The sequence below is a fragment of the Antennarius striatus genome, chromosome 7, assembly GCF_040054535.1.
Source record: "Antennarius striatus isolate MH-2024 chromosome 7, ASM4005453v1, whole genome shotgun sequence".
Classification (NCBI taxonomy): domain Eukaryota; kingdom Metazoa; phylum Chordata; class Actinopteri; order Lophiiformes; family Antennariidae; genus Antennarius; species Antennarius striatus.
Window position 1 is genome coordinate 20634715 of NC_090782.1, and position 27524 is coordinate 20662238.

The following is a 27524-nucleotide window of genomic DNA, read 5'->3' on the forward strand; positions in this document are numbered from 1 at the left end:
ACTCCCTTCATAAAAACTAAGGACTCTGGGATTGTAGACCTCTAATACGAGGACGACAAACTCATAAAAGTTCACTCCAACATATAATGACAAGGGAGATCATTAAATATTCTCTCATGTGATCGATAGAGTATTGATAGGAATCCACAGAGTAAATATTCCAAAAGTCTTACATTCAGACGCACCAAAAGCGCTCTGCTCCCTCAGCTGTTCTCGACCTTCGAAGCTTTTGGATTTGAAGGCCGATTCCAGCGGCGGTCCAAACAGACTGTCCGATCCCGACGCCATCAAACTCAACCTGGAGAAGATGGAAGAGGAAAGAAAAAGAAACTTTAGAGGAAGAGGAAGGAAAGATAGGATTTTAAGTTCCGGCAGAATCCTCACTGCCTAACTGAGGCTGACAATCACACAAATCCACGGCTCAAAAAAGTGTAAAGTAACACCTCTGGGACCTGTAGTCCTGGTATTGGAAGAACCTTGATTCTTCCTTTGTCTTCAATGATCTGCCGTTTATTTTAAGAGCAGAACAGAACAATGTCATCGTCATTCGGTTACTTTTAATATTAGTGTCCTACACATTGGAAACGCTCCGTTTCAACACAATGTTCTACAAGGTGACGCCTAAAAAAATTTTCATGTCAAGTTTTCTTTTAAACACAGGCCAGAAATTCATCACTAGTGTTAGAATTTACTAATTTACGACATGAAATAATGTTTATATATGGTTTATCATAAAGTCCTGTGTATTCACAGTTCCACATTTAATATTAATTTTATATTTGTTTTAACTAGGGTATTATCATTATTATTGTTAATATTATTATTATTGTCTTCATGTCTTAATTTTTGTTCAATGTATATTCTCCCTGTTGTTTGCATGACTGAATGCTCGTGCAACAGGTGAATTTCCCAGTTTGGGATCATTAAAATATATTTAATTTAATTTAATTGATTTTTGGCCACAAACTGCACCCTCACGAAAGTGGTCTTCTTTTTAGTTTAGTTTTATAAGAATAAATAATACATAATAAGTGGAATAAAGGTGAGCTAAAACTGATGAATGCACGGCCAGTGATGGAAGATAAAACTCTAATTATATCTCTGCTGTGTGAAAGGCAGAGACTTCCTACCTGTTGTGATCGGGGCTGGAGGTGGACCTGCGTAGGCCCTCCTGCTCTCCATCTGTAAAAACACATTCAGATGCGATGACTCACTGCAGAGGAAGTTCCCTAATCAGGACTAATCAGCAGTGGCGTGGAGTTGGTTCTGCAGAGCGTCGAATGGAGGCTGATCTCCAGTGAAACGTACGACAAGAGGGGAAACACGTCAACCGTTACCTTCTCTACGCTACCGGCAAACAGCTTGATCTCACTTGGCTCCAGTCACAACCGCTGTCACAGGAAAGTAACAGCTTTAATCAGGCGCTCATCATTAATCCTGTCAATTTACGTGAGAGAGAATCCTGGAGGCTGCAGGTTGCAGCTTCCATCTCCAGCCTGACCTGCAGGTCGCTAATGAAGCTCCGGTGATAAAACATCCTGTGAGGGACGAGCGGCGGCGGCGGCGACTAATGGAGGGCGACAGGTCTAGCAAGGTCAGCCAATGAAGAGATTTGCTCTCTGGGGGGGGGGGGGGGATAAGCAGTTCTGACATGGGTGGAGGCGTAGAGATGATGCACGAGGGACTGACTACCTGATCCTACATATATGATCTTTGAATATGATATGAATATAAAAACACGATTTTTGATCAGTTTCCAATCACTACCACAAAGAAATAAAACGTAGAGAAACCTGAAGTAAGTGACAAAAATCCAAACGATGACAGCGTGTAGACTCACAAAATTAAGGCTTCTATTATTGACATGAATTCATCTGTTGATTAGTTATCAGATACAGAATTCTCACATTCGTACTGAATAAAATCAGACTCACCCCTGTGAGAGGCACCATCTACGTCTTCTAAGCAACCTCCCACAACACTGGAGTTTCCTGCATAGAAAAACCGTATTAACCACAGAACACAACACGCTGTTTATTTCTTATAGTTTCTTGTATAGGAAGGAGACACATTTGAATGAACTCACTGGAGAGATGTCGCTTGATCGACACCTGAAAGGAGAGAGGGGGACAGCCTCGGTCAGCGCAGGGACTCGTGTACTCAAGGACTCATTTTTAAAAGCAAATTCAAGACCTACCTTTTTTTGCTTCGCTTTTAACTAAAAATGTTAGTTATTTAATGTTTTAACTGAATTTTATTTATTTATACCTTTTTAGTCTGGTCTCTAACTTTATTTTATTACTTTTATTTACTGAATAAAGTTTGATTGATTGATTGATTGATTGATTGATGTCCAGGAACAGGATGGTGTTACTTCTAATGAAGAATTTGGGCAGAATCGATCTTAAAAGGGATCGTAAAGGAACACAGGAAGCAGACAGCACCTGGTTCCGTACCCCTCTGTTGGGGGGCAGGGTGAGCGCCCCGACGGTGGCCTTCAGCTCCTTCTCAGTGGCGGCAGAGCTGCTCCGATTGGTGCTGGCGACCGGTCGGATCTGAATGTGGAACTTCTTGGGCTCCTCATCATCAAAGTCTGAGTCGCTGGAGTAGAAGTTGTTGTCCTTCTCATCAGAGCAGCGTTCAGGCAGAGGCGACGGTCAAAGACAACAAGCGTGTTTTAAACCGGGAACAAAGCGTGAAGTAGAACAAGAGAAATCTAGCATCTCATAATATGAGATTATTTTATAAGAACCGTCTGAATAAGTTTGACTGTTCTTATGTCTATTTACTGAAACTGGAATGCTTGAAACAACGACTCAAGAAAAGCCACAATTTTTGAATTTTTGACATAATTGACAAAAATATCAAACTTTTCCACAATATTGCGCTTTTTTGTTTTTTTTGGATGTGCTTGTATATTCAGGTGTGAACCTTAATAAAATCAAAATTAAGGCAGCAGTACAACTTTCGATTAATTGTGCACATCTGTCCTGCTTTTAAAATGTAAGTCATTTGTAGAAGGGATAAAGAACTGCACTGGCTTTTCTTTTCTAACCTTAACCATAATAAATGTCACTTCCACTTCCTGCTTGGACTTGTAATGTTGTGTTGCGACTTGAGCTGTGTTTATGTCTTGTGTGAATAAATAAAGTGAAACTAGGTTACAAGGCCTTGATGCAGTCACAATTTAATATCTGTGCTTGATCCACTTAATTAAATCTCAACTCATGCTGATAACTCCACTTCATTTAAAGCAGCTCTATCAGTAGTGAGGGGCCTTTCAAGAGCCTCTCCAGCAGCTGAATGAGTTTTAATTTTGTGCAAACTCCATTTATTATTATGTGTGAAGTGTTTGCAATTCCCTTCATGCCTTTTTATGAATGAGAAACATGAAGTGATAAATTCAGTGAAGGACGGAACTGCTGGTTTTACAGTTGTGCTCTTAAACTTTTGTGTAAAAAGACGAGAAACGAGAAGATTTTCCCTCTGGTTCATATTTCATAGACGTATCCTATTAAAGTTTGCAGGATTTGCTGCAAATGAAAAAATCCTAGCACTGAAGATTGCTTTTCCTTTAATCTGTCAATCTTTTGTATTTTCATCTGCCACCAACCTGAACTGGAGAATGATTATAAGCAATTACCGCTTCTTTTTTCTCGGAAACAGAGGCGTAACTGTATATTAAACTGTGATTTATCTACGTTAAAAAAGGATATCATTCAGCGTGCTGTCAGCTCTGATGACAAATCCCTCGTCGTCGACATCCAGGGGTGAATTCTAGATGAAAAGGAACACGGTGTGCACACGTCAGCCACATACCATTTTACACACTTCAGCCACATGCTGCATCACACACAGAGAGCTCTATTAGAGTGAGCCAACAGTGTGCACTGGTGACTAAACTGCTACGACTGCTGTACATTCAACGTCTTATTACCGACAAAGTGTGAGTGAGCTCACATTTAATTTGAATGCTTCTTGTCATTTGATCTTCAAAGTAAGAGACATTAAGGAAGGCAAGACTGAAGAGTCAACCAGTTATTTTTAGTATGGATGTACAGATGCTATTTGATTAGATCTGATTTCACTGGGTCATGGGAAGTGTAACGGTCAACTCCGATGTTTATTTTCATCTGCGACTGTTGGCTAATTGAAGCTGTAGCTGCACAGCTATCCGGCTAGCTACAGCTATCAGCACTGAGCATTGGAGATGTCCGTCCATTAAGAAACTCACTCTCTTTATAAATCACCAAGTGTTGGGGCAGAGGCATCCATATTATTAAGACTGTGTTATATTATTAAATATGACACGGCCTTCACGTAATCAGTAAATACAGTAAAAACCTGTTTTTGTGGAGGAATCAATGAGGTTCTTCAACTGAGACAAAAAGTTTTTGACTGCTGTCGTCGTTCAAAACAGGACTTTTGCACCTTTATCGTTCTGCGGCTTCAGGCTGCAGAGCATTGAATCAACATCTGCACAAACAGAAAACCAGCTAGGCAGCAGCACGTAACAGCTTGGTGAACAACCGTAAGATATTTTTAAAGCAGCTAGCAGCAGTTAGCGGCTAACTCAACCAATAAGACAGTCAACCACAGACATTTTAAAATTGGGTGAACATCCAGGATCTCCTTACCCTCAGGAGATCAACCCTCATGTCACGCAGATGTAGATAATTTGTGTTTTACTATCTGCTATTTCTTTGTTGGCAAACGACTGCCTGACATACGTGCACAACATCACACTAGACGCTGACGATGCTGTGTTATATGTCTCAGTTACTTGTTGACCACCATCATGCCATCAAAATCACTGACTGGAGCAGCTAATGTTTGCTTGATAATTATTAGTATTTCGATGTAAATAAATGATTTCATGTTGGCACAACAATTTAGGAAGTTTTCTTGTTAAATCTAGAAAGAAATCATGTGAATAACTTGAAAATGAACGACTGTTTATCCAAAACGGTTCAACCTTTAATGCAAATATTTCATTTTCTTGGAATTATAACTACTTTAACATCCACCTATGGACTGTTTATTCTCTTTCCACTGCCAATGCTACTAAAACTGTACAACAGCAGCACCAGTCAATCTGTGTTGCGCTAATGTTTACTTCCACATAGATGGCTTTCTGCCAGCACATACAAAACCACACGTGTGCTTATGCACTAGCTGCACACAGGCAGACGCAAACACAACCATACACACTCTCATGAAGGTATGCACTTGCACACTGGCTGCCAATCTGTTCTGAGAAACACAGGAATAAACCTGGGAACCCCCACAGCACCAGTCACGTTATTATCACACGCTGATTTCCCACTCGCCTTCGTTCCACAAACACAATCCTGGTGTCATCCCCTAAGAATACACAATCCTTTAACAGTAAAACATGGTTATCTGCTGGGATTACTGGATGTTTAGGAGTTGGAAAGGACTGATAATTGACCCAAGGATTGGGTGTGAATTATATCTGATACCTACCAGTGCTTCATGCACCGCTGAGTCTCTGCAAAGACAACAACAAAAAACAACACATAAATAACTATCATGAATATCATGAATCAAATACAAAACATCTACATCTATACAATAAAAGGAGGGCAAAGGTTTATTTTTTCAACATCTGGGTCCATGCACTCACGTGGAGTCTGGCTCCTTGTCCCTCTTCCCCAGGCCAGGGATCCTGAAAGCTTTTCCCCGACTCTTCTTCCCCCCTTCGGGCGCCAAAGCAGTCATGTACTCCTCAAAACCAATCAGAGCTGCAAACAACAGCCAGATTGATTACAGCACAACACCTTAAACATGCACAAATAGACGTGCACAGGCGTACAGGCACACAAGAGCACTCACAAGCTGTAGTATTACGTCACTGTGGTTTATTCTGGCATCACAACACTAATAAATGCGGGTGTTTTTTATATCTGTATTGTCTGAGGTTAAAATTTCTCTCCTGTTGGAACAGTTTCAACATTTTCCTGCACGTACCCGGCCTGTCTTTGCCCGTGCCCTTCTGCTCTGCAAATTTCTGGATGAGGTTATCGATGCCGATGTTTTCCACATTCTGCTTGAATTCCTCGTGAACCTGTAGCAGAGCAGAATTTGGTCATCTCAACGATTATCATCAATTATGGAAGAGAACAAAAAAATAATCTGGCATTTCAGAATTCAGACATCGCTCTTATATAAGAAGGCACCCCTGAAACGTACCTGTCCCACCTGGACATGGGTGTCCTCCACAGAGTGGGAGTAACCTTTAATGAGTTGTTTCATCTGGCGCAGGTGGGCCTCCTCAATTTCCTGAAACTTCTACTCCAATAAACGCAAAAACACTAAAGCATGTTAATTAAAATGAACTCCCATGATGAATTTATTTTTCTCTACTAACGGCAAAACCATAAAATGATAAATAAAAAAAGACAAATTCAACTACGATTAATCACAGCTGATTTTAAAGTTGTTGTCTCAGTTTGTGTTTTGTCAGTACAGTAATTACTGTCACTTTTCTTGCAGCGCTCACCCCACCATGTGTCTCTACAGAATAATTTTAAATTCAGCAGTTTTCAGGGAAGCAACTTAGATCAAATAAACTTCCATATATACAGTACATATAATTACAGAATTTAAACAAGATCTGAGGATGCCCAGTCAGGCAACAGAAGAAATTGTGTTGCTGGACCTTTAAACTTGAATCAAAAGGATTTAGTATTTAAGTATGATCCTGCTCTGAATTCAGCTAACTCATTTGTTTCCATCTGTTTCAGGAGAATTGTTTGTGTTACTTTAATACAATTAATTGAATCTGCATTTCTCAACTAATGTCCACCTCAGCAGGACTTCTCAGTCACATCCGTCATGGGACACAAAATTTACCACAAAATTTGAAACTGTTTTCACAACTTGGACAGCCTCTATAGAAAAAAATTAATGTGCAGAAAAAAATGCAAAATCCAGGTACTGAGACTCAGCTTTGTAATAACAAGCAGATTTCCTCCACCCTCAAAGGTTTGACAACGGTTAATTGGTAACAAGGATTTCAGTCATCACTTCAAATTTAACACACAGACGCGTTCATTTAGGTTTGTTAAATATCTCCATAGAAACAGCAGCAGTAACCATGGAAGTGTGGAGGCAGTGATTAAAGGTAATAAGCAGGGTGCAGGACGTGCATGTGTGCACGAAGAGTGGGTGGGTGTGTAGGAGTTGTGGGGCTGAGGTTTCCATTTTTGGGGAAAAAGATGATGATTAAAGAAAGAACAAGCTGGAGTTTGTCTGTGGTGGGAGGTAAGAGAGAGGATCAATCAAAGATAGAAAGATAAAACCCTAAAGGAGACACAAATGTAAATCACGCCCCATCAGGGGGTGGGAGAGATGGGAAAAAGTGTCCCTCGGCCCAGCGGCAGTCAGCGCTGACCTGAGAGGACTCGCTCATCTTCTGCTCAAACTCTCCTCCTACGCGGTTGTACTTCTCGATGCACAGAGCAAATGACTCAGCCGCTTTCTTAGACTTCAGCTCCGCCTAGTGAGGAAGAAAAGGAAAATAATGGCCTTAATATCCTCATTCAAGAACCACAAATAGAAACTGATATCCCTCTGAGTGAATGGGGAATCATTTCCTGCCTCATAATTACAAGTACTCCACTCAACAACCTGTGAAACTAGAGATGCCATCCATTAACAGGAGTGGAGGTTTACGTGTAAAGCAGCGAGGAAATGTGCAATTATCAACAATCAAGATGAGAGTTTATATTCCATCACGCCCAACAATGACTCCTTATTCTTTTAAAATGAGGACTTTTCTTTTTCCACCTTTCCCAAACTCTAAATTCAATCATTCAAGTTTTTAATGGACTTTATGTGAACTAACCTGACAAGCATCAGAACGGTTTGTAAAAAAAGAAAAATGGCGTCTCACTTTCTCCACTTCCTTCTGCGGCGCTCCCTCCTTCCTGAGCCGGTCCAGCTCCAAACATTTGGCGTGGTACCCGTCCTTTGACTTCTGAAGGTGACCGCTCTGAACCTGCAGCGCCTGCACCGACTCCACTGTCCCCACCATCTCCTCTTTTGTCTGACACACACACACACACACACACACACACACACACACACACACACACACACACACACACACAGAGTACATGTTATGATTATAGTTGATATTTTGAAGGAAACTGCAGAGGGAAGAAACCATAAATTGGATTTTGTGTGAGATAAATCAGGTACAGTATTGTGGACAGACACTTGATGTGGAGCATCTCTGTTCTCTCACACACACACACACACACACACACACACACACACACACACACACACACACACACACACACACACACACACACACACACAATACAGTTATAATTTATGTTATTACATAAGTATCACATTTTCCTTGATTCAGGTTGTACCTTGCGGTGAATTTTGACCTGTTCGTCTCCGTATTTGTTGATTTCCCGGATGAGATCGTTCATTTTTCTCATCAGCTCCAGATGACAGAGCGCCAGTTTGTCTGAGGAGACCCTGAACACATCCCACATGGGGGCAAACGTCCTAGAAAACACAAGCATTAGCATTAACCACACAAGAGGAAACGAGATTCAAACTATATCTTCTCCTAATATCATATATCACTGCAAGACAATTAATTTCCTGAGACTTGAACAAAAGTAATTTGATGTAATGACTTGCTTTACTTTTAGGAATACATTTAGACATTCCTGAAGCGCAACAACAAAACTTTCAACTTTTTGTGCTAACGAAGGACATTGTTAGGTATTTAAAAGCTTACAGATATACCTACAGATAACACAGCACTGTTTGTTATTTTAGTAAAACTTTCTATTGTGAAATATTTAAATTTACTGAGTCAAACAGGCTGAAACAGATGTGGGCATCTGGTGATGCATACCGTCCTCATTATCATCCCTTATGAATTAATGTGATCATTACACGTTGAGATACATCAACATTTCAAATTCACACAGATTTAAATGCAACTGGGAGGCGGTGAGAGGGTGAGACGTCTGCTCACCCCAGCTGACTTCCATTGCCGGCCATTTTGGCAAGTTTGCTCATGGATTTGGAGTAGGTTTCCTCCACAGCAGCACTGGAAAAACAAACACACCTTTACTGGTTTGTAAAGTTATCAACACAGTAGCTCACACTTTGGGCCACCAGGGCTAAAAACATGGATATACATTAAACCACGGGAAGAGTAACGCAGTTAGAATTCTTTAAAATATTGACCCTCTGAAACACACAGCAGACTTTTGAATCTACCGTAATAAAACTGAAGTTTTCACAACATCATTGCCCCAGCTAATGGTGTCATATGTTCCGTTTTCTTGTGCTTACTGGAGTCTGCGAGATACAGATTTATTCTCATCAGTGTAGGGTAAATGTTGCAATAAGCTACATATAAATGATGGATGGACTTGTTTTGAAAGGCACGGCTGTAAAACTTTAATAACCATCTGTAGAGCCTGAAGAGACAGAAAGAAAAGAGGTTCGATCCAAATATCCCGAGGGTGAACAGAACTCCTGAATGTGGTAATAAGGTACAGAGAAACAAATATCGGTTTTAAGATGCAATATTGCAAGTTGTTGGAATTAGAAAATTAATCATAATTTGGGAAGATAGGATTCTGTAATCACTAATGGTCTGGATGGGAATGCAGCCATCAGTTCCAGGTCAGTAAGCCGGTTGGGGTTATAGATCCATAGATGGTTTTAATCTGATCTTTTTTTTAGGTTTGTGGTGTAAGCAGTTATGAATTTTATCACTTTATTAAATGGTCTTAAAACCAAAATGTGGCCACAACACAATCAAAAATCAAAGTAGCTTGAGCTATTTCCCTCAGAAGACTTGAGACTTAACAGGTGATGAAGCACCTGACTCTGTATGACCAGTAACATCTTTTTGGAATGGCTGGAAGCATTTTTAAAATAGTCTCCCTCCCTAGCTTTAATATATATAAATTTAAAAACTGATGAATATTAATGTGTGGGTTAGTTTTTAGAAATACCGTCTATAAATGATTAACTTCATACTTTCCTCCTTCCCATGAAATCATGCTTTTTTTGCCCATAGTGCCCCCCGTTTCATTTCATCGCTGCTGATTTGTTGCCTGCTGCCGTCTAAACCGATAAGTGAATTTCCCCCTGTAAGGAATGTGCATCGGCGCTCTGAATCAACGTCAGGAGGATTGTATCAGCACAAACTCGTGGGAACCGCATCAATTCACTGAAAGAGTGAGATGAGAAAGCAGTGCAGTCAATATGACAAACTACCCTCTTTGAGAAAATTATTTTAATTGGGTAATGAGATTGAATGTCCAGCCTCTAAATTATTAACAGCTGAAAATTTTACCTCTTGAAACTCTTGGTACTTTTGGAAACAATGGCTTTTTCATACCTATTTCTTCTCAGCTCTAATGTAATGTAGAAGAGAATCAATTCCGTTTAGAAGTGGGTCTGAATCGTGTTGCATTCATGGACATTAGTCGATGAGGCCGCGGTGGAATTAAGGCGATACTCAAAATCCAGTCGATGGAGAAGAAGTCAGAGATATTACAGACAAAACAGGTAGAGAATGATTCAAAATGATTTTCATAAGTCAATATAAAACATCATAAATAATGATGTCACTAGCTAGATGCACTAGCTTTCTATCGTTCTTTGTTTTGGGTATAAATAAAAGTATTGCATGCCATGTTCCCTGTAATTCTGAAAAGACGTAATGTTGAACATTTCCATAGACACAGGAAGGAATTAAATCCAAAATACACTTCTTATAGCTTATCTTTATTTAAAAGTAAACACAGTCAAAAACCCAGAATTCCTCTCTCCATCGCCAGCATCACCTCCCACTCAACACGTTCACAAATACGCACAAACGTTACCTCTCGCGGACAAACTCGGCTAGCTCCTTGGCTGCCAGCTGGCCGTGCTTCATGTTGTGGTAGAGGACATCGAATCCCGCATTCTTCTCCCCCTGCCAAAGCACACATGAAACAGAAACACACCGTCTGTTAGCACCCAGGAACAGCGAAGCCACATTCAAGAAAGTCCAGGGGAACGATGTCAGGCGGCGCTTCACCACACCGGCATCATATTTGTTTTCAGTTTGAACCATATTAGATTTTAACAGTGATATTCCTTCAGCATCTCTCAGTGTACACAGAACACCTGAGTCCTTATGGGACATGAAGCTTTACTTCTGTCGGTAAAGAATGTTAAGATTAGACTTCAGGTCTCCTTCAAACTGGTTCTCCTCCTTTATTTTTTTTGTTTGTTCAGTGATTGCTTTATTCAACACCACACACACACATCCACTCACGGACACCAGGGATTCGCCGATTAAAATGATTCTAACTCAGGTTCCTTCCTGTTTCTACACATGTTTTTGAATTTAATTTGATTAATTTTATCATTTTAGTCTGACCTATAACTTTAATTTATTTTATTACTTTCATTTACTGAATTGTAATGTATACAGTCACCTTTTATCTCCATATCGAATAACTTCTCTCTGGTGTTTCCGAACTTCAAGGTGGCGAGTGTAGGATAGCGTTTCCTAGGGTTTTTAAATTAGTTTAAATTAGTGTGTGTGTGAGTGTGTGGGGAAAAGGGGGGGGTATTTCCTGTGTCTATTTTTTTCAATTGTTTTTATTTAAAGCACTTTGGGTTGCTGATTTTGTATGAAAAGTACTTTGTAAATAAAATTTGACTATTTGATTGACTTGATTGATTGATTGATTAACGTGATCAGTTATGTTTCTTCTGTTCCAGGGGGACATAAAAACTCTTTTCTTTCAGGTGCTGCTGCACACTAATGGAAGTGACGTCATAGTTTCATGCTAATATGTTACTTAAAGGTATCAAATATAAAACGTGTCTGGGTGGTGAGAGGCGTCAGATAACCGGAAACTAAAGCAGATTAAACAGCTCCACCTTACACCCACGCACACCAGCGCCACCTGGGTTAATTTAAACCTCCATAATCCAAAAAAACACGCTGTGGAGTTTCTTCAGCCTCACCACATTTTTCAGTCGACACAGGGCTGAGCTGTCTCTGCAGACAGAGACGCAAACAGCTGCTTCTCAGGACCTAAAAATATCGTATCGGAGGAGAACAGGCCGGCTCCCAGGTACCAGGGGAATGGCTGGAATGCCAAGGAGGGGGTCACCCACAAACACAAACACAGTATGTAAAGCTGGGACTATCCAGACTCTACGCTCTCAGATTGACACACTGTGGTTTTGAGATGAGTCTCAGACAGGTTGATGAAGAAAGACCTGACAGTAAACACCAAAAGCACCACCGCTGACGTCATTTGAATAAGTCATTAATGATTTGAAGTTTTTCCAGCAACATTCTCTCTTCTGTGAATATTCCCTTCTCATCAGGATTATTTTATATTATTATTATATCTGAAAATGTCCCATCAGAGATCTGACAGATTATTTATTTATGGAACTGTGTGTTCTCTTTTTTATTTTTATCTGCTAAAGAAAGAAGTTCTGCAAACATTTGTTTCCTTCATAATGAAGTAGGGATAATAACCAGTACACCTCCTGCTAAAAAGGTCCCTTCAACTAAAATGTATTTATTAGGGGACCTTAATACCAGAAAGTGTTGCAGCCTTCTGTATTTTTCTTCATTATAACAACTGGCATCAAAATAGAGATTCAAAAAAATTAATCTTGACAAAAATCTGTCACTGGAAATAGCCGAGTGTTTTGGCACATGTTTTTTTTTTAAATTAATTAAAATACACTGTATATATACATTTCTGGTATTATTGTGTAGTTCAACAGAGCAGTTCTTGAAACTCTAGTCTAAGTTTCCAAAACACACACACACCCACAAACACTCAAATGTCTTCACAAACCACACGCGATAATAATAGCAATTAACAAAGGCCTTACTGAATATTAAAAAAAAAAAAAAGCTAACACGCAATCAGCGCCTGAGGCGACGAACAGCACCTTTATTGCTGAGGCATTACAACTGTTCAACGTTTGAAATGTACTTTAGCAACTGATCTAATATTTGCACACGACCTTGAAAGCCTACATTATCATAAGTTGACTGGAGAAAAAGCAAATGCTCAACACGACATCAGACCTTATCCCTGAAGTCTGCAGCAAAATAAATAAATAAAAAATGTTCTGGATCCAGATAAAATCTATAAATCCAGGAACAAATCTCACCTCTCTGAAGAATTTGTCGAACTCTGTTCGTGCATTCTGAGTAATCCCACTGACAAACAGACCCACATCGCCTCCTATAGATTCTATCTGTTGTCATAAAACTGTTAAGCTGGCCGTTTTCAGCCGGCTTTAACACCCTTAAAGCTGTCAGAGTTCTTCAACAGAAGTGTTTGTCAGATGGTGGAATATCTTTGTTTGGAACGCTCTTCCCACACATGCACACTTTTCAGACGTTTGTGTAACAGACACAACATTGTGCTGTTTCTGTAAGGACCCACAACTCACTCCCAACTCACACTTTAAACTGATTGAAGTGTTGATTTAGAATTTACAATATCTACTTACTTACACTCTCCTCTACAGAGCTACTGCTGTCAAAAAAACATTCAAATAAACTTGAACTGAGTTACTGATGTATGTCGGGAAAATTATGACAGTAATTTAACATTCACATTTCACAGGAATGAGTGAAGGAATAAAGTGATATTAAGCCTTCAAGCAGAGCAAAATCAACAATTAATTGATCAACACTGACCCACAATGTGACATGTTCCTTCATGACAGAAACAAAATTACTCTAATGTATTTTTAGTCTCATCCTGCTGCGACTAAAGGTTTGGTTTGTGCCTGCTTTTAGTATTTAGATGCTGAAAGCTGCAGCTACTAAAAATGAATAAAAAATTATAGCATACTTGTGACCTGCGAAATGACAGACACACAGAAAAGTGAATGTTTACTATATAGTGAAGTCATGTTAAAACAAAACTGGACATTATGTGAGAACCTTCACTGGAGGTCTTCCTCAAGTACCATAATGTCTTCCTTAAGCCTTTACTAAATGAAAATTATTCATGTCTGATATATGCCAACCCCCTCTTGGCGATCTCTTTTTCATCAATTAAGTTGACCGTTTTGGTCACGCATGATGGGGTCCATTATCATGACAAAGAGGGGAGCGATGGGAGAGGAGAAAGGAATGGAGGGGGTTTATTGGGAGATGTAAAATCAGTACAGCTTTCTCATGTGGACCTAGACTTCTGAAGACTATTGAGAGCTGTGTGTGTGGGGGGGGGTGTCTGAAATTAAGGGGTGGGGGGGTTAAGCAACAGGGATCTCTAATCTCAAGTGAATCAAATTTCAACAGAGGAAGGGGCCCTTCATCATGTTCACCATCACGATGTGAAACTTCATGAGTTTCAGCAACAGGTATGTGGTTTTGAATTCTCAAATGAAAAGGAAAAATACGTCCTGGCATTTATTTGGAGGATATTTTGATGTCCAGTCTCTGCAACTTCATAACACCTAAAAAAAAAAAGGGATATCCGAGGTTGAATGAACTTCTATGTATGGCATATGTAAACACATCAGGTGTCAGGTTCAACCAAGGGTTAAATCTCTCATCACTGGGACATGGGACAAACATTATGTCATTATATTTATTATATATTATATTACAGTTACATATTTTGCAATTAAAGTTTTGATTTTTGACCAGCGAATCAAACAGGCTGTCAGACTGAATTGTCTTTTTAAAACTGATAAAGAAATGTTTGATTTAGATTTAAATTTCTTACTCGTCTGTTGGATGGAACATAGTTTCTGTTTTTAGTACACTGTTTTATCTGTAGTGAGTTTTTAAATCATTCTTAAAGGTTTGATGCTGGAACATTTCTGGCTGTTTCACTGACTAAACCTCTGATATTTGTCGATCCTGAACTTCGTCCAGCCTCTGCTTTTCTTCAAAGATCTCAGAGGTTCACGGCTGCTGTAAAAATGAAAAGAAAAAGAAAAATGCACCTGAGGTGAAGAGTATAAAAACACAATGGTTTTCAGAGATTTCCTGCAGGAATACAGTAGATAAAGGCCTGCAGACCTTTCACTTTATGATTCTACTCCATCTTTGAGACATAAAATATTTATTTATTCTACATTGCCTGAGAAATGCAAAATATTTCATGTGAACAAGCATTCACCCACTCACATGCACAGTTAGCTTTCATTCTAGCTTTCGCCTGTAATTCAGCCAATGGACAGATCAACTTAGTGCCTCATCCAGGCTACCATTACTGGTGTTCGGATGCAGGAAACAAGGCCTTTACAGTCCGTCTGAGACTGGATCCAGTGTCTGAGACGTTCCTGCCGTGTCATGCTGTCCATCAGTTAAGCGTAACAATGGAGAAAAGCCAAAGCAACTGAATTTGGAATTAAGCTTCTCTGGGCAAACATGTGAGATGTTAGCACAACTGTTTCTGTAACGCTTCTAGACTTTTTAGCACCTTTGTTGGGATATTACCCTTCCATGCATGCTGTATATTCACAGAGACGTTGACAAGTGCCATCAGAGACGTGCAACCTCAAGGCTGTGTATGTTTCCAGCTGAGTACGGTATGCATCAGTAATTTTATGAAGGTCCAATTCACAGCACAGGTCATAAATTGTCCACTCTGACAGCTGCGGGCGCTCTAAGCAATGTTTCTATGGAGTTAATTTTATTTTCAGCACAAGAAAAAAATAAATACTGTGTTTAGCATTTACAATCTTCATGTATTATTGTCCGAACTACTCTTTTTTGTCCCCTACATTTCCAAGTTAGCTTTTCAGCTGTGGCAGTATTCATTTAATTTTGAATATTTAATTGAATTAATTTATTTCATTGAATTAAAATATTTGCTTATATCTTTCGATGGATTATTGATCAGCCTGCCTCGGATCCAACCTCGTGACCCACTGTGGCCGCGTGTGTGATGACAGCTGTTGAGAGTCAAGCAGAAAATACTCCACACCTGCCTCTGTGGAAGCGTCAGGTGATCATCCAGCAGGCCAACCGGCCTGTCGGTGCTGCTGTGAGTTCTGCTGACTCGCAGAAGCTTTTCCAGCTGACCGGGCAGAAACAGCCCCCAGCAGCAGAGGGGTGTCAATACCGTCAGAAGCAGGTAGCAACAGCCTGTCAGCACCGACGGCTGGAGATCAATCTGCCTGACGTGGAGCGCGTCTGAAAAACTGGTGGTGTGGTTGTAGCGTGGGGTGTTTACGGCGCCCGCAGGTTCAAGTGAAAAACAGATTGTGTGTAGCTACTGTTTCTTCTGCTGAGCCTGTGGATTTAACGCAAATAAATATCAAGGTATGTGGCCACATCTTTGACGGCAGAGCATTTTTAATCGCCCCATGCAGCTCACAGTCATTTTATGCTGAAAGTGCTCCAATTGCCCCATTTTTTATTTGCCCACGACGAATGAAGCACTAACACAACTATAGAAACTCTCCTCACTTGTACTTCCCAGAATAAATCCACTGGTGATGACAGAGAGAACAAAAAGGATGGAAGAAGAGAAAGGAAGAGGAGGAGGAGGAAGGGGAGAGGTAAATAAGATGAGAGAAGGAGACATGTGAGAGGCAGGAAAATCTCTCCACTGTGTTTACTGTTCTCCACCCCGGGAGAAAACGCCAGGATTCAAAGTGTTGGGAGGGCAACAGCACTGGCATCATTAAACCAAGGCAGGCAGTAATAAAACCCACTGGGCGTTGTTTGCGTGTCTTTCTACTTGTGTCTGCGAGCAAAGAAGAAGCGGTTTCCAAGAAATGAAGATGTTATTGTAGTCCACAGCCTGGAAATAAAACAGCTTTCTGATCTCGACGTGCGACGCTTCTTCAATCCTGATCCTTCACTTAAATTCCCTCGCAGATCCCAGAGAAGCACAACAGCTTTTCTTTATTCGCCTCTACACACAAAAAGAAAACAAAATCTGTGCCGAGACAAGATATGGGAATATTACCAGACCCCTCTGCATTTGATTGTATTCTGAATCCATATATTTTTCATATTGTGGCATCACTTTCAACCAACCGCCTGCAGGAATACAGTCCATGACGAATTCTACAGTGTACTGAGAACAAATTTATTATCCCCTCCTCGTGGTTTTTTGTGTTGGTTTGTGCATCCGTTTGTAAAATCAAAATGCATATAAATAGATTTCAGTTCTACTTTCTGGAAAAGTACTGGAGGATATGGCTCAAGGATCAACCATCACAAGATCAATATCTTTTTACAATAACCTTGTATGGCTGAGTGAGATTCGGGATTTGTTAACAGTTTCTACGTTTCCTGTGAGATAATCTTTAAATATTCATGAAAACATGAAAAACGGTAAACGTTTGTTCCTTTGTTGTTGAGATCTACGACTGCTTGGTGTAGATCTAAAATGCTAGCAAGCCTATCTCCACACTTCCCTCTCCAGTTACATTAAATCTCAGCTTTATTCACAAATATGATACACTGGGGTTCATTTATAGGTAATGTATTAGATATCTTGTGTCACCCTGGACAGCATATTGTCCTTTGAGTCTGCATACTTTTATATATCATTTTCATCCATTCTCCTTCCTTCTCACATCAACGACTGTAGATTTATCTTCTTTGGTGGGTGGTGATTCAGAGGAATGAAACATCCTATTTCATATATTAAGTTACAAAGCTGTTGCCTTAAAACCCTTATTGTGTCAGTAAGCTTTAGAGGTATGTATTACTTTATTCCCAGGCAATCAAATTACACTAAAATAATAACCCTCCTGGGCAAAACATGGGGCCTGGAAGAGTCTTTTGGTCCAGGGTAATTGCCTGGTGTTTGGGCTTTGTCTGCTTAAAAGTCATAGCTTCCTATCAAGTGGATCAACTGGCCATTTCGTTCATTTCTCGTGAGTAAATTTGGTTAGTTGCTTTAACAAACTTTCGGAAAATGAAAATTCCCAGAATAACCAAGCAGCAATCCTTTCAGAAACTCTGTTCCTCGGCACAGTAATTTGCTGAGGATGTACATTAATCAAAGCTGATAGGCTTCCCCCTGTGAGCCACGAGCAGGCCTCTAATGTAGTTAATGGGAAAAGACAGGGAGCCATGAGGAATGGCTGTGAATGATCTGGAGCCAAACAAGATGAAGTCAGGCACACGACTGATTCCCAAGTGACTGGAGTGTCTATTACTGTAACTAAAGAGCTGGGTTTTAATTCACAGTTATTTAGGTCTAAATGCATAAAACAATGCTTCGTATTCTGCATTAATGCTGACTATAAGAACGGAAGAATTCTCTTGGATGAGAGACGAAACGTCTTCAAGAACTTTCTTAACGCCCAGTGGATTGACTTAAACAGCTTTTGGATAACTATGACCTGGATGACTGAGAACCTACACAGAGATCTTACTATAATAATTATGTACACCCATATGTACTAACCCGAAGCCTCAATCAAGGTACCGATGTCTTGTTTATGTTCTTTAATTATAATCACCTCCAAACGTCAGAGGTGGATCATAAATTACACACAATGGCAATGATGAATTCACAGTCATTCATTTAAAAAGAAACCTTTTCTCCTACATGTCCTCTTCAAACACCTGGACATATGATCAATAAGTGAACAATACTAGAACTTTCCTAAAGCTGATGAGGCAAGGAGGAGGAACTAGGACACACCTGAAATAGACGCACCAGGTGTCTGAGCAGAGAGGAGAAAGAGAGGATGGAGGGGTAAAGATGGAGAGAGGGAGACCTCATAGCCACTCTGTGATGAGGGTAATGTTGGCCTAAGGATGTCCTAATTTGTATTAGACCAAAAACAAAGATTACCCGGGTTAAAATATTCATATTATGGGATTCTATCTGGAAACCCACAAATAAAGCTGATAAAAAAAGCGAAATTCTGATCAGGCATTTAAAAAATCCACACAACACAAAACAAAAATAAACATAATAAAAGGACATTACTAAAAGCCCACTTTTCATTTTTACAAATTTCAACTGTATCACTCAGAGCTTCTTAAATTCCCCATTATGAATAACAACTAGTACCATAATAGCTAATAGTAGGTTGAAATGAGAGGAAAACTGACCTTCAGGTAATTCTACACAGAACAAAGTGATATTATCTCCTATGAGAATAGGTGTGATTTCTTTCATTGTGGCAGAAAATAAGATAAGGACTGAAACCAAACAAAAACAAAATGACCTCTATTATCTGAAAGCAAGCAGAGGAGGAAGACGGAAAGTGCTTCCTGTGGCGACCAGCGGGGAGCCAGAAGCTTGACTGAAAATAGAAACGAGAGGCTCAGAGCTTCGTGGTTGTGATTCAACTCGAACAAGTAAGAATTATCCGCTAATTGTGGATCAATGTAGTGATCTGGTGAGCATGCTTCAGTGTAATGTTCATCATATTTATACATTATCTCATTTTTAGACATAATTAAAACACTTACCCAGAAGTTGTTCTGAAAGAAGGCCATCCTTACGAACAAAAATCACAACAACCTGGAATGGAAAACAAAAAGCGTATTAGAGAAGGAGCCGACATCGAGACCTAACTAAATCTAATGAGAAGAGGCCTCTGCATTATTACAAAGACAAATCTTCAGAAAGTCCTGACTCTCTAAAACTCTTAGGAGACCCTCAGTGTAGGAAGAAAAGACGAGAGCTTAATAAACGACTTCAAAGGATGAACTCAGGGAGGGACCTGAGGAAGGAAGCAGGCGGGAGGAGCGACGGGGAAGAGAGCCAGGAGACGACTTAAATCGATAAAGTGAAAGAGGCAGAAGAAAGTGAGGCGGTCACCAAGGAGATGATCAGGGCCTGTTTTAGTTTAAGCTCTCATCCGCGGCGGGCTGAGTCACATGCTGTCACCGGCTGCTGTGGTTTAGCTCACATCTGTGCTCTTATTTTTCATTATTCACTTAATAACAAATGCCCTCAAGCCCGTCAGAGGCTGGCAGGTGGGAACACGCGGGTGTGGAGGTCCACATCGTTTGATTTACACTCGATTTGAAGTAGAAAAAGAGACGCGACATCTGTTTTGGACCAAAGTTTTTGACAGTACAGAGAGAAGACAAAGACAGGATAGCATTTCAAAGACAAAAAGACTTTGTGCTTAAGTTATCGAAGAGAAACAAGTAGGAAAAACCACGAATAAATGCTAGTTCATGCTGAGAAAGTATCACACACTTGCTCACATCAAACAAGACAAAGGAAATCACTGGAATTTGCTCCAACAGAATCCATAACATGAGCATTTCTCCAGGGAATACCCTCGTACAAAGTTCCTGTTAGCTGTTATTCTGCTGACTGTGTGTGTGTGTGTGCGTGCATGCTAACAACAGCGCTTTCATTGCATTGGCAGAGATTCAACTCAGCCCTGGTGACCTGCAAACAGCAACACACAGACACACTCAAGCCAAACCGTACGTTCTGTCTCACACACACACACACACATACACACACCCACACACACCTTGTTAATTAGCTCAGCAGTGGGGCAGCAGCCTGCAGGTTAATCCTGCACCAGAATTCAAAAGATGCAGAGAGCAGAAAAATATTATCATAAAACAATGGAGGAAACATGACCGTACCATGTTATAGATTACTAAATGGATTTTTTTCATACGTTATAAGGGTTTTTCTTCATAAACTTGATATTGATTCTAGTAATATTATTTTCTTTGTCACTGTTTTGAATAGCGGTGCTTCACCTTTCCTTGCTTAGCCTGCTTAACGTTTGAATTATTTCTTCTGTTTCATATCAGCTAGAAACTACTTTAACTTTAATTTTTTGGTATTCATTTTGTGGACAGAAAAGTACTATGTACAGTATTAAAAATCTAATAAAAATCTTCAGAAAACCCATTTAGTGACTTCATGAGGGGATTTGATATGTCTGAAAATAATATTTTAGGAGAATGACTGATCGAGATATTTATTGATAATCAATTTAAAAACGTGAATTTACATTTCTTTTGAAAGATACTCAATTTAAAAAGTAGGGAACCCTTCAAAATCACAGGTGACACCAGGATCCCACGTGGACGCCTGCCCCCGGTGGGATGTATAAAAGCGGCTGACACCCAGCATTCTCCATCTGCTTCCCACTAAACATTCAGCTGATGTCAGCTCGTAGGTAAACAAAGCCAGGGTAGACGTCGGGCATGCTGCGACCTTCATTTCCTCAAAATTAAGACGATTCAGAAGTTAAAGACTTGCACAGATTCTAGTCTCGCTGAGGTTTGACTGCAGCAGCAAAACCACTGCAGACACAAATAATTTGTACTAAACTTATAAGAACAGAAGATAGAGATTCAGTCTCCTGTTCATTTTAAAACAGTCAGTTCCAACCAAACAGGATCTTCCCGAGTTGAAAATAATAAAAAGCCTGCAGCCATGCCAGCGGGTATTATTACACCAGTTTTTGGTGCATTGGGAATTAGACTGAGTCGCATACATCAGCATTTTCACAAGGACAAAGCTAACAAGCTGTTCAGGGTGTGTTGTTTCCCCATCTTATTTCAGTTTAAGATTATTTAGATGAGGGGAAATCATCCCGATGAGGAATGAATGTCTAACAAATATCAGGGTAATCCATCCAGTAGCTCCTGAGGTATTTCCTTCAAATGAGAAGGATTGATCCCAAGGGGAGTCATGTATATTTGTTTTTTCAAATCTTTATCCTCTGAGGTTTAGAAACAGCTAATCTAATCCAATTAAAAGCATGCATAATTTAAAAAGCAAATGACCCATGTCTTGTAATTATGTTTTGTCTAGAGTCAGTCACACTCGATTGAGCCTTTTTTTGTGTCGACAGGTCAAAGAGTCGCAGACAAATGACTGGTACGACCCGGCAGAGCAAAGGTGAGGTCACACAGCTGGTAAAGTAAAGAAATACGTTGTATTATCAACAGGCAGAGAGCGAGTCGGTCAGAGAGGCGAGACCATCAGCCTTATCAGTGGTCGGCCACAAAGTCTCTCCTCTCTGCCATCCTCACACAGATGGCTGCCACGAAAAATTAAACCTCAGGAAATAACAGATGGAGAGGAGTGAAAGGAAGTCTCATATGTGCACAAATCCCATTTATTTCCTACAGGAAATAAAGAGGACAACATTTATTTATTTCCTTCAGGAATTAAAGAGGACATTAATTCCTTCAGCACTCTGTCCACCCATGTTAAGATTTTCTATTTTTGCTTCCTCTTTTTTGATTTCTTGTTAAATGTCTCCAAGGAAGGAAGGGAGGGTATAGGTCACCATGAATTCCGACCTCATTACCACCTCCACCGGCCTCCCTATCTCCTCCAGGTGAGAGAGGAGATGAGAGGTTGGAGATTGCTCCCTAAGTTTCCTGATATTGTCGGTAGAAACGCCTCCTCTCTGGCACGAAGAGGAAAATAAAAATGGAACTGGGTTAACTGTAATGACACAGCTGAGTGTGGAATAAAGATGCTTCACTAACCTCTGAACAGGCACATTTGTCACGAGCTCAGGGAGCGAAATCAGATGGAGAACCAAACCGAAGCAAAGGAGGGAAGGAAAAAGACATACAGGAAGCCTGACATCATCATCATCACTGATAAATTGCGTTGTGATTTCACAAAGGGCAATCACATCGTCATGGTGTGATTTCACCATGACGATGTCAATTTACTGAGATCTACCTTGCATAAGATTGAATCTTAGATGAAAAGGAAGCATTTTGAGGTTTTATTCTTGCTGAAAAGTGAGACAGCAAAACATCCCATGGTTTATTATCATTTAGAAACGTCCTTGGTGATGATGCACATATTCTTTAAAACCATTCTGTGAAATCCCAGACGATGCTTTTGTGCTGCCTTGTCCAGAAATCCCACCCAGTAATGGCTCACCAAACTCATCACAGTGTTAAAAATGACTTTTGTTGGATACAGCAATCCCCGGATTCAGAATAGGTGGTCTCCTCACCACCTGGTGGTCCACATTTATTGGTGACATGACATTTTCAGCACATAAGATGGCACTGATAATCATAGCGGCACATTCCTGCAGGCAAACAAACCTCTGCTTCCTCTCTACCCCAGAGGAACATTTAAAAGAACTTTTGTTGAGTCCTATCTGTAGCCAGGCTGGATGGCAGGAGTCTATTACACGAACACAGACCAAAAGTCCCAGATCCACAGATGATTTTAATCATCATTTACTCAAGTCAGTTAGAGGCAAAAATATTTTTGATGGATGTCATGAGCAATTAAACCCGTTACTATTAGAGACGCCGGCAATGAAGTCTATTTCTAAGAGTGTAAGAGTCTGGACAGAGCAAACAGACTTCTAGAGCAGCTGGAGCCTCAGTCGACCAACTCATCTGTCCTCCAGCAGCACTTTTAAACCCAACTCGATGAGGCGTGGAGGGATCGCTGTGTGTCTCGCCTAATTTCCCCCTTCGCCGTCCACTGCACTCATTCACCACGTCTACCAGCGTCGGATGACTCACTGCTGTGGCGGGGAAATGAGTACGAGACTTCACTGTGGATGTTTAGCGGTTTCATAAACAGAGAACCCATATGCTGTGCTGATGTCATTCAATCAGTTACCTCCGTCAACACAAGAGGAGCACAACAAAGAGATTATTTCTGCATACTGATTGTGAATGCCCTTTAGAATTTTGTATTTCTGTCACCAGTTGAATTAAATCTGCATCATCACCGCCGCTGACATTCAGGACAAACATCTGAACTCCACGGAGGTCAGGAGGTGAAAGACCTTTAGACCTGTAGGATCTATGAGCAAAAGATTGGATTACAAATAATTCAAAGCTGTCGATACATCTCACCAACTTCATTCAGTCGGTGGAGGTCAAGAGTCATCATGTGACCTAAATGTGAACTTTTGGTCACATGACAGCCAAAGGCCACAAACGCATTTAAAACAAAACATAAGATTACAACTAACAGTAAGTTTTATTATCAAGTATAAGAGGGGGCCATTTTTTATAATAATTAATTCCTTTATTTGGTATTACTTATCATAAATAGATAAAAAGACCATTGTAATATTTAATTGCCGAAAGAAGAATCTTCTAAATGTGCTGACGGGTCAGGCCGCAACCAAAAAATGTTCACTTTCTTGTCGCTTGAAAATCATCAAGTGACAATCACCAACGGAGCTGAAAGAGAGAATGTTCAGCACTTCAAATCAATCAAGTATTCAAAGTTCCTGATGAATTTGCTGTGGATCGACTAGACTGACGACTCAGTCCTTTTTGCCTCCATGCCATTTCAGCTTATGAGAAATAGCTAGAATATTTATGGCCTCTCAAACGTGATGGTGTGCTTCTTTTTTTCATTGTTCCAGATCACTGCTAAGAAACTATCTTTGGGTTTTGGTTTGTAATAATAAAAAATCACAATGACTCTCCCTGGGAAATGCAAATCATTTTTTAACACCCTCTAAATAAAACCGTGAGTCAAATCATCATGAAACACAGCTCACAAAGTCGAAAGCATGAAGTGCAACCCGTTAAAACCAGAGGAAGCACTTAATGATGACACACTGAAACCAACGATCACACCACCACCAACGTGACGGCAGAATTGCACCCTGTAATGTCTAAAGCAGCCTCAGAAACACTCTACTCACTTATTCTCTAGAACAATAGACAGTCATCCTGTTCTGACAGGCTGAATCTCCAGTGACTGAAGAGACACACAATGAAACAGCAAAACACAAATAGACAGGAGGCAGCGAGTGACAAACACAACCCGGGCTGCAATCTCCTTATTATCCTGGCCTGAATGTGCTTTTTGTCACTGCAGCATGCAGCCCCAGTCCAGACCCGACTATATCAGCGTACCAGGCAGACACCGCATCCCAACGCTGGCATGAACGGCAATATACGAGCAGAAACGGCGTGAAGGCAAACAGCCACAATGAACGCCGGGTCTATGTCCATACAAAGCTGGAGATGTTTGCAGAAGAGCAGCTGTGACATAAGACAGAGCTCACACTGCTGTTTATTGTGTTCTTTATATTTTTAGCAACCAATTAGTTCTGGACGACAAGTAGACGTATTCAGGTCGTTTGACCCACAATCAGAATTCCAAACTTAAATTGCTACAAGGGAAGGAAAAGCAGCAAATCCGCACATCAGGGGAGCTGCAATGCTATCGATTGATACTGTAACTGACTTAAATATTGGGGATTAATATCCTGTTGATTAGTTAACAGCTTTATTTCTCAGATACAGACACGGGAGGGTTTAAAAACAGGTAGTTGTGAACGTCCAACTGTAAATACAGTTTAAACCTGTCATTATGTGCTGCGGGTGATTGTCATTAAAATCATTTGGATTTGAAATCAGCCTCCATGCAGCTGTTATCCAAAGCAACATATCTTTCTTTTATTTTTTAATTCTATCTTTTTAACACTCTGTGAACATAAACTGAACAAGTAACCCAGAAACAGATCCAGGTCCAGAGCCTGGGGGGGGGGGGGCCCGAACCTCCCCATCTGCCATAAGGAGACCTTGGCTGGGCTCAGTCGGGACCTGAGGCGAGGGTTTCTCTAACAGAACTGGAGAAAGTTTTACCGTGATGTCACTTGTAGCTACCTGAAGTTTTAGTTTCGTAACGACTCCACTTTATTTATGACATAATAAATATATTCCATCACAAACCAACACGTCTGAGTTCTGTTTTGATTTGAATATCATCGGGTTTGGGCTTTACCGTTTCCTGCCTCTGGGTTTTGTCCTGTTTGGCAAACACCAGGGAATGCCTCTAGCTCTCTAGCCTACATATGAGGCTACACATGTATAATTAATACATGTCACTGGCACCATATACTATGTTGCAGGACGGCCAATAGGGACGCTCGAAGCAAGATCGCAATGAGAAATAGTAAGAAGATCCTTGTGGGTCACAGAAAGAGAAAGAGGAGTCATCAGGGTGTTGAAGAGTTCTCCTCATTAGCCATGCGTGGTAGAAAGCCTGTGCACATGAGCACGCCAAGTTTGTTGTCATTCAGGTGATGTGTCAGCTTTGCACAGATATGTAGTCTATTTAAATAGAAATGCAAAAGACAGAGCTCAACTTCATTATTTTCTCATCGCCTCCCCCATTCTTTACTTACTTTCTGTCAGCCTCCAGTTCTGATGTCTGCAGAGGTAAAACTGATGCAACAGAAGTGTTTGTGGGCTGGTAACTGGTTGTGTGTTGCGTGGTTGCGCGGGACAGCCAGATGCAAAACGATGAGATCACATTTACAATGCAATTACTATGCTTTGACAGAATATTAACTTCTAGGTTTAATTCAAATGATTTGAAAAATACAACTTCTTAAATTCAAAATGCTTGTGAATCATGATGTAAGCAGTGAGTCTGAAACTCTAACATTTAAGTTAAGTTAGGTAAAGCACTGCTTTAAATCTCTAATAACTGCATGTATCCGAGCTTTACACTGGATGCAAAGTGCGTATTCAGAGATCATCACCAATGCCTTTGCAATACTGAAATCATGCCATCTAAAGTTGCACAGATATTAACTTGCAATGCATTTCTGTGCATTACTTTTCAGAGACTTTGGAATAATGACAGTGCTGGCATCTAGCCTGGAGCACACTCCCTTAGAAGTCCATGTCTGGCTGCCACCAAGACAATTAATGTTCACATTAAATAAAAATAAAACCTTACTCTTGGCCTTCTTTCCATCACAGTAACCCAGCTGTGCCACTCAATGTCAAGAAACCCAGGAGAGTTGTGTTTATTTCTTTGATAGGAGAAGACCTGGAAGCTTATTACTTTGAATTCCATTTGCTTTCAGAGGCAGAGATAGAACAACAATGTCAGCAGATCAGAGCACTAGAAGACAGCCAGGCTGCAGTGATGCAAACACTGTTTCTTATGTTGTGGCTCTTTGGAATTTAAACATACTGTATAGCCGCCAGTCAAAGGGGAATCCCAGTCTGGTTGCTTCGGTGAGAGAAGACGTTGTTTGCACCTCCTTGGAGTGATGCTGCAAAAGCAAACTGCCCACCTGAATGGCTTACATTCAGAGGACAATTCCTACATTTCACCCAAAGAAATACTGCTGCAATGAAACAGAACACAAACACACTATTGGCTGATAAAAGATTAACAATCTGTATTATTTAAAGATGTTTTATATCGTGTTCTTACTGTATTTGACAGTACAGGAAATGACAAGGAGGTGACAACTGAACTTGTGTTGATATGTAAATAGATCGTTGTGAAAACCCAATGTCTTATTATACTGTAAAAGTTGTATTACCATGAATATCGGAAATCTTCAACAACATGAGCTGTTTGATTTTTGAGTCTAACCTGTTGAAGAAGACTTTGATTGTGGTCTAAACTTTGTTTAAACCACAACCTGTATTATTACAAACATTGCACATGAGCAAGATGCCTTTCATATCAACAACAATGTCAAACTGAACGATCATATTATAGGGATGTCATCAGAATGTCATCCTTCTTAAGTTAAATTTGAGTTGTGTCTCCAGGTTGGAG

General features: G+C 40.3%; 2 protein-coding genes across 9 annotated transcripts in view; one reads left to right on the top strand and one right to left on the bottom strand.

Moving 5' to 3' along the window:
- Positions 1–26597, top strand: part of rfx2 (regulatory factor X, 2 (influences HLA class II expression)) — a 56994-nt gene extending 30397 nt beyond the window's left edge. For all 6 annotated transcript variants that reach the window (XM_068319791.1, XM_068319792.1, XM_068319793.1 and 3 more), the window contains 3 exons: positions 21832–21878; positions 26135–26158; positions 26569–26597. In XM_068319791.1, the coding sequence (XP_068175892.1) occupies positions 21832–21878; positions 26135–26158; positions 26569–26582 (85 nt within the window). In that variant the 3' untranslated portion in view covers positions 26583–26597. The remainder of the gene's footprint in view (positions 1–21831; positions 21879–26134; positions 26159–26568) is intronic.
- Positions 1–27524, bottom strand: part of fcho1 (FCH and mu domain containing endocytic adaptor 1) — a 35623-nt gene that overhangs the window by 7370 nt on the left and 729 nt on the right. The window contains exons 2-17 of one of the 3 annotated variants that reach the window (XM_068319790.1): positions 19463–19514; positions 10902–10993; positions 9032–9106; positions 8409–8550; positions 7919–8071; positions 7418–7522; positions 6214–6312; positions 5992–6088; positions 5648–5765; positions 5488–5512; positions 3717–3777; positions 2457–2638; positions 2087–2111; positions 1935–1991; positions 1131–1182; positions 174–298 (exon numbers count right to left, since the gene is read on the bottom strand). In XM_068319790.1, coding sequence (XP_068175891.1) covers positions 174–298; positions 1131–1182; positions 1935–1991; positions 2087–2111; positions 2457–2638; positions 3717–3777; positions 5488–5512; positions 5648–5765; positions 5992–6088; positions 6214–6312; positions 7418–7522; positions 7919–8071; positions 8409–8550; positions 9032–9106; positions 10902–10993; positions 19463–19489 — 1435 coding nt within the window. In that variant the 5' untranslated portion in view covers positions 19490–19514. Of the gene's footprint in view, positions 1–173; positions 299–1130; positions 1183–1934; positions 1992–2086; positions 2112–2444; positions 2639–3716; positions 3778–5487; positions 5513–5647; positions 5766–5991; positions 6089–6213; positions 6313–7417; positions 7523–7918; positions 8072–8408; positions 8551–9031; positions 9107–10901; positions 10994–19462; positions 19515–27524 lie in introns of all 3 variants that reach the window. The other 2 variants (XM_068319789.1, XM_068319787.1) reach the window with 2 other exon arrangements.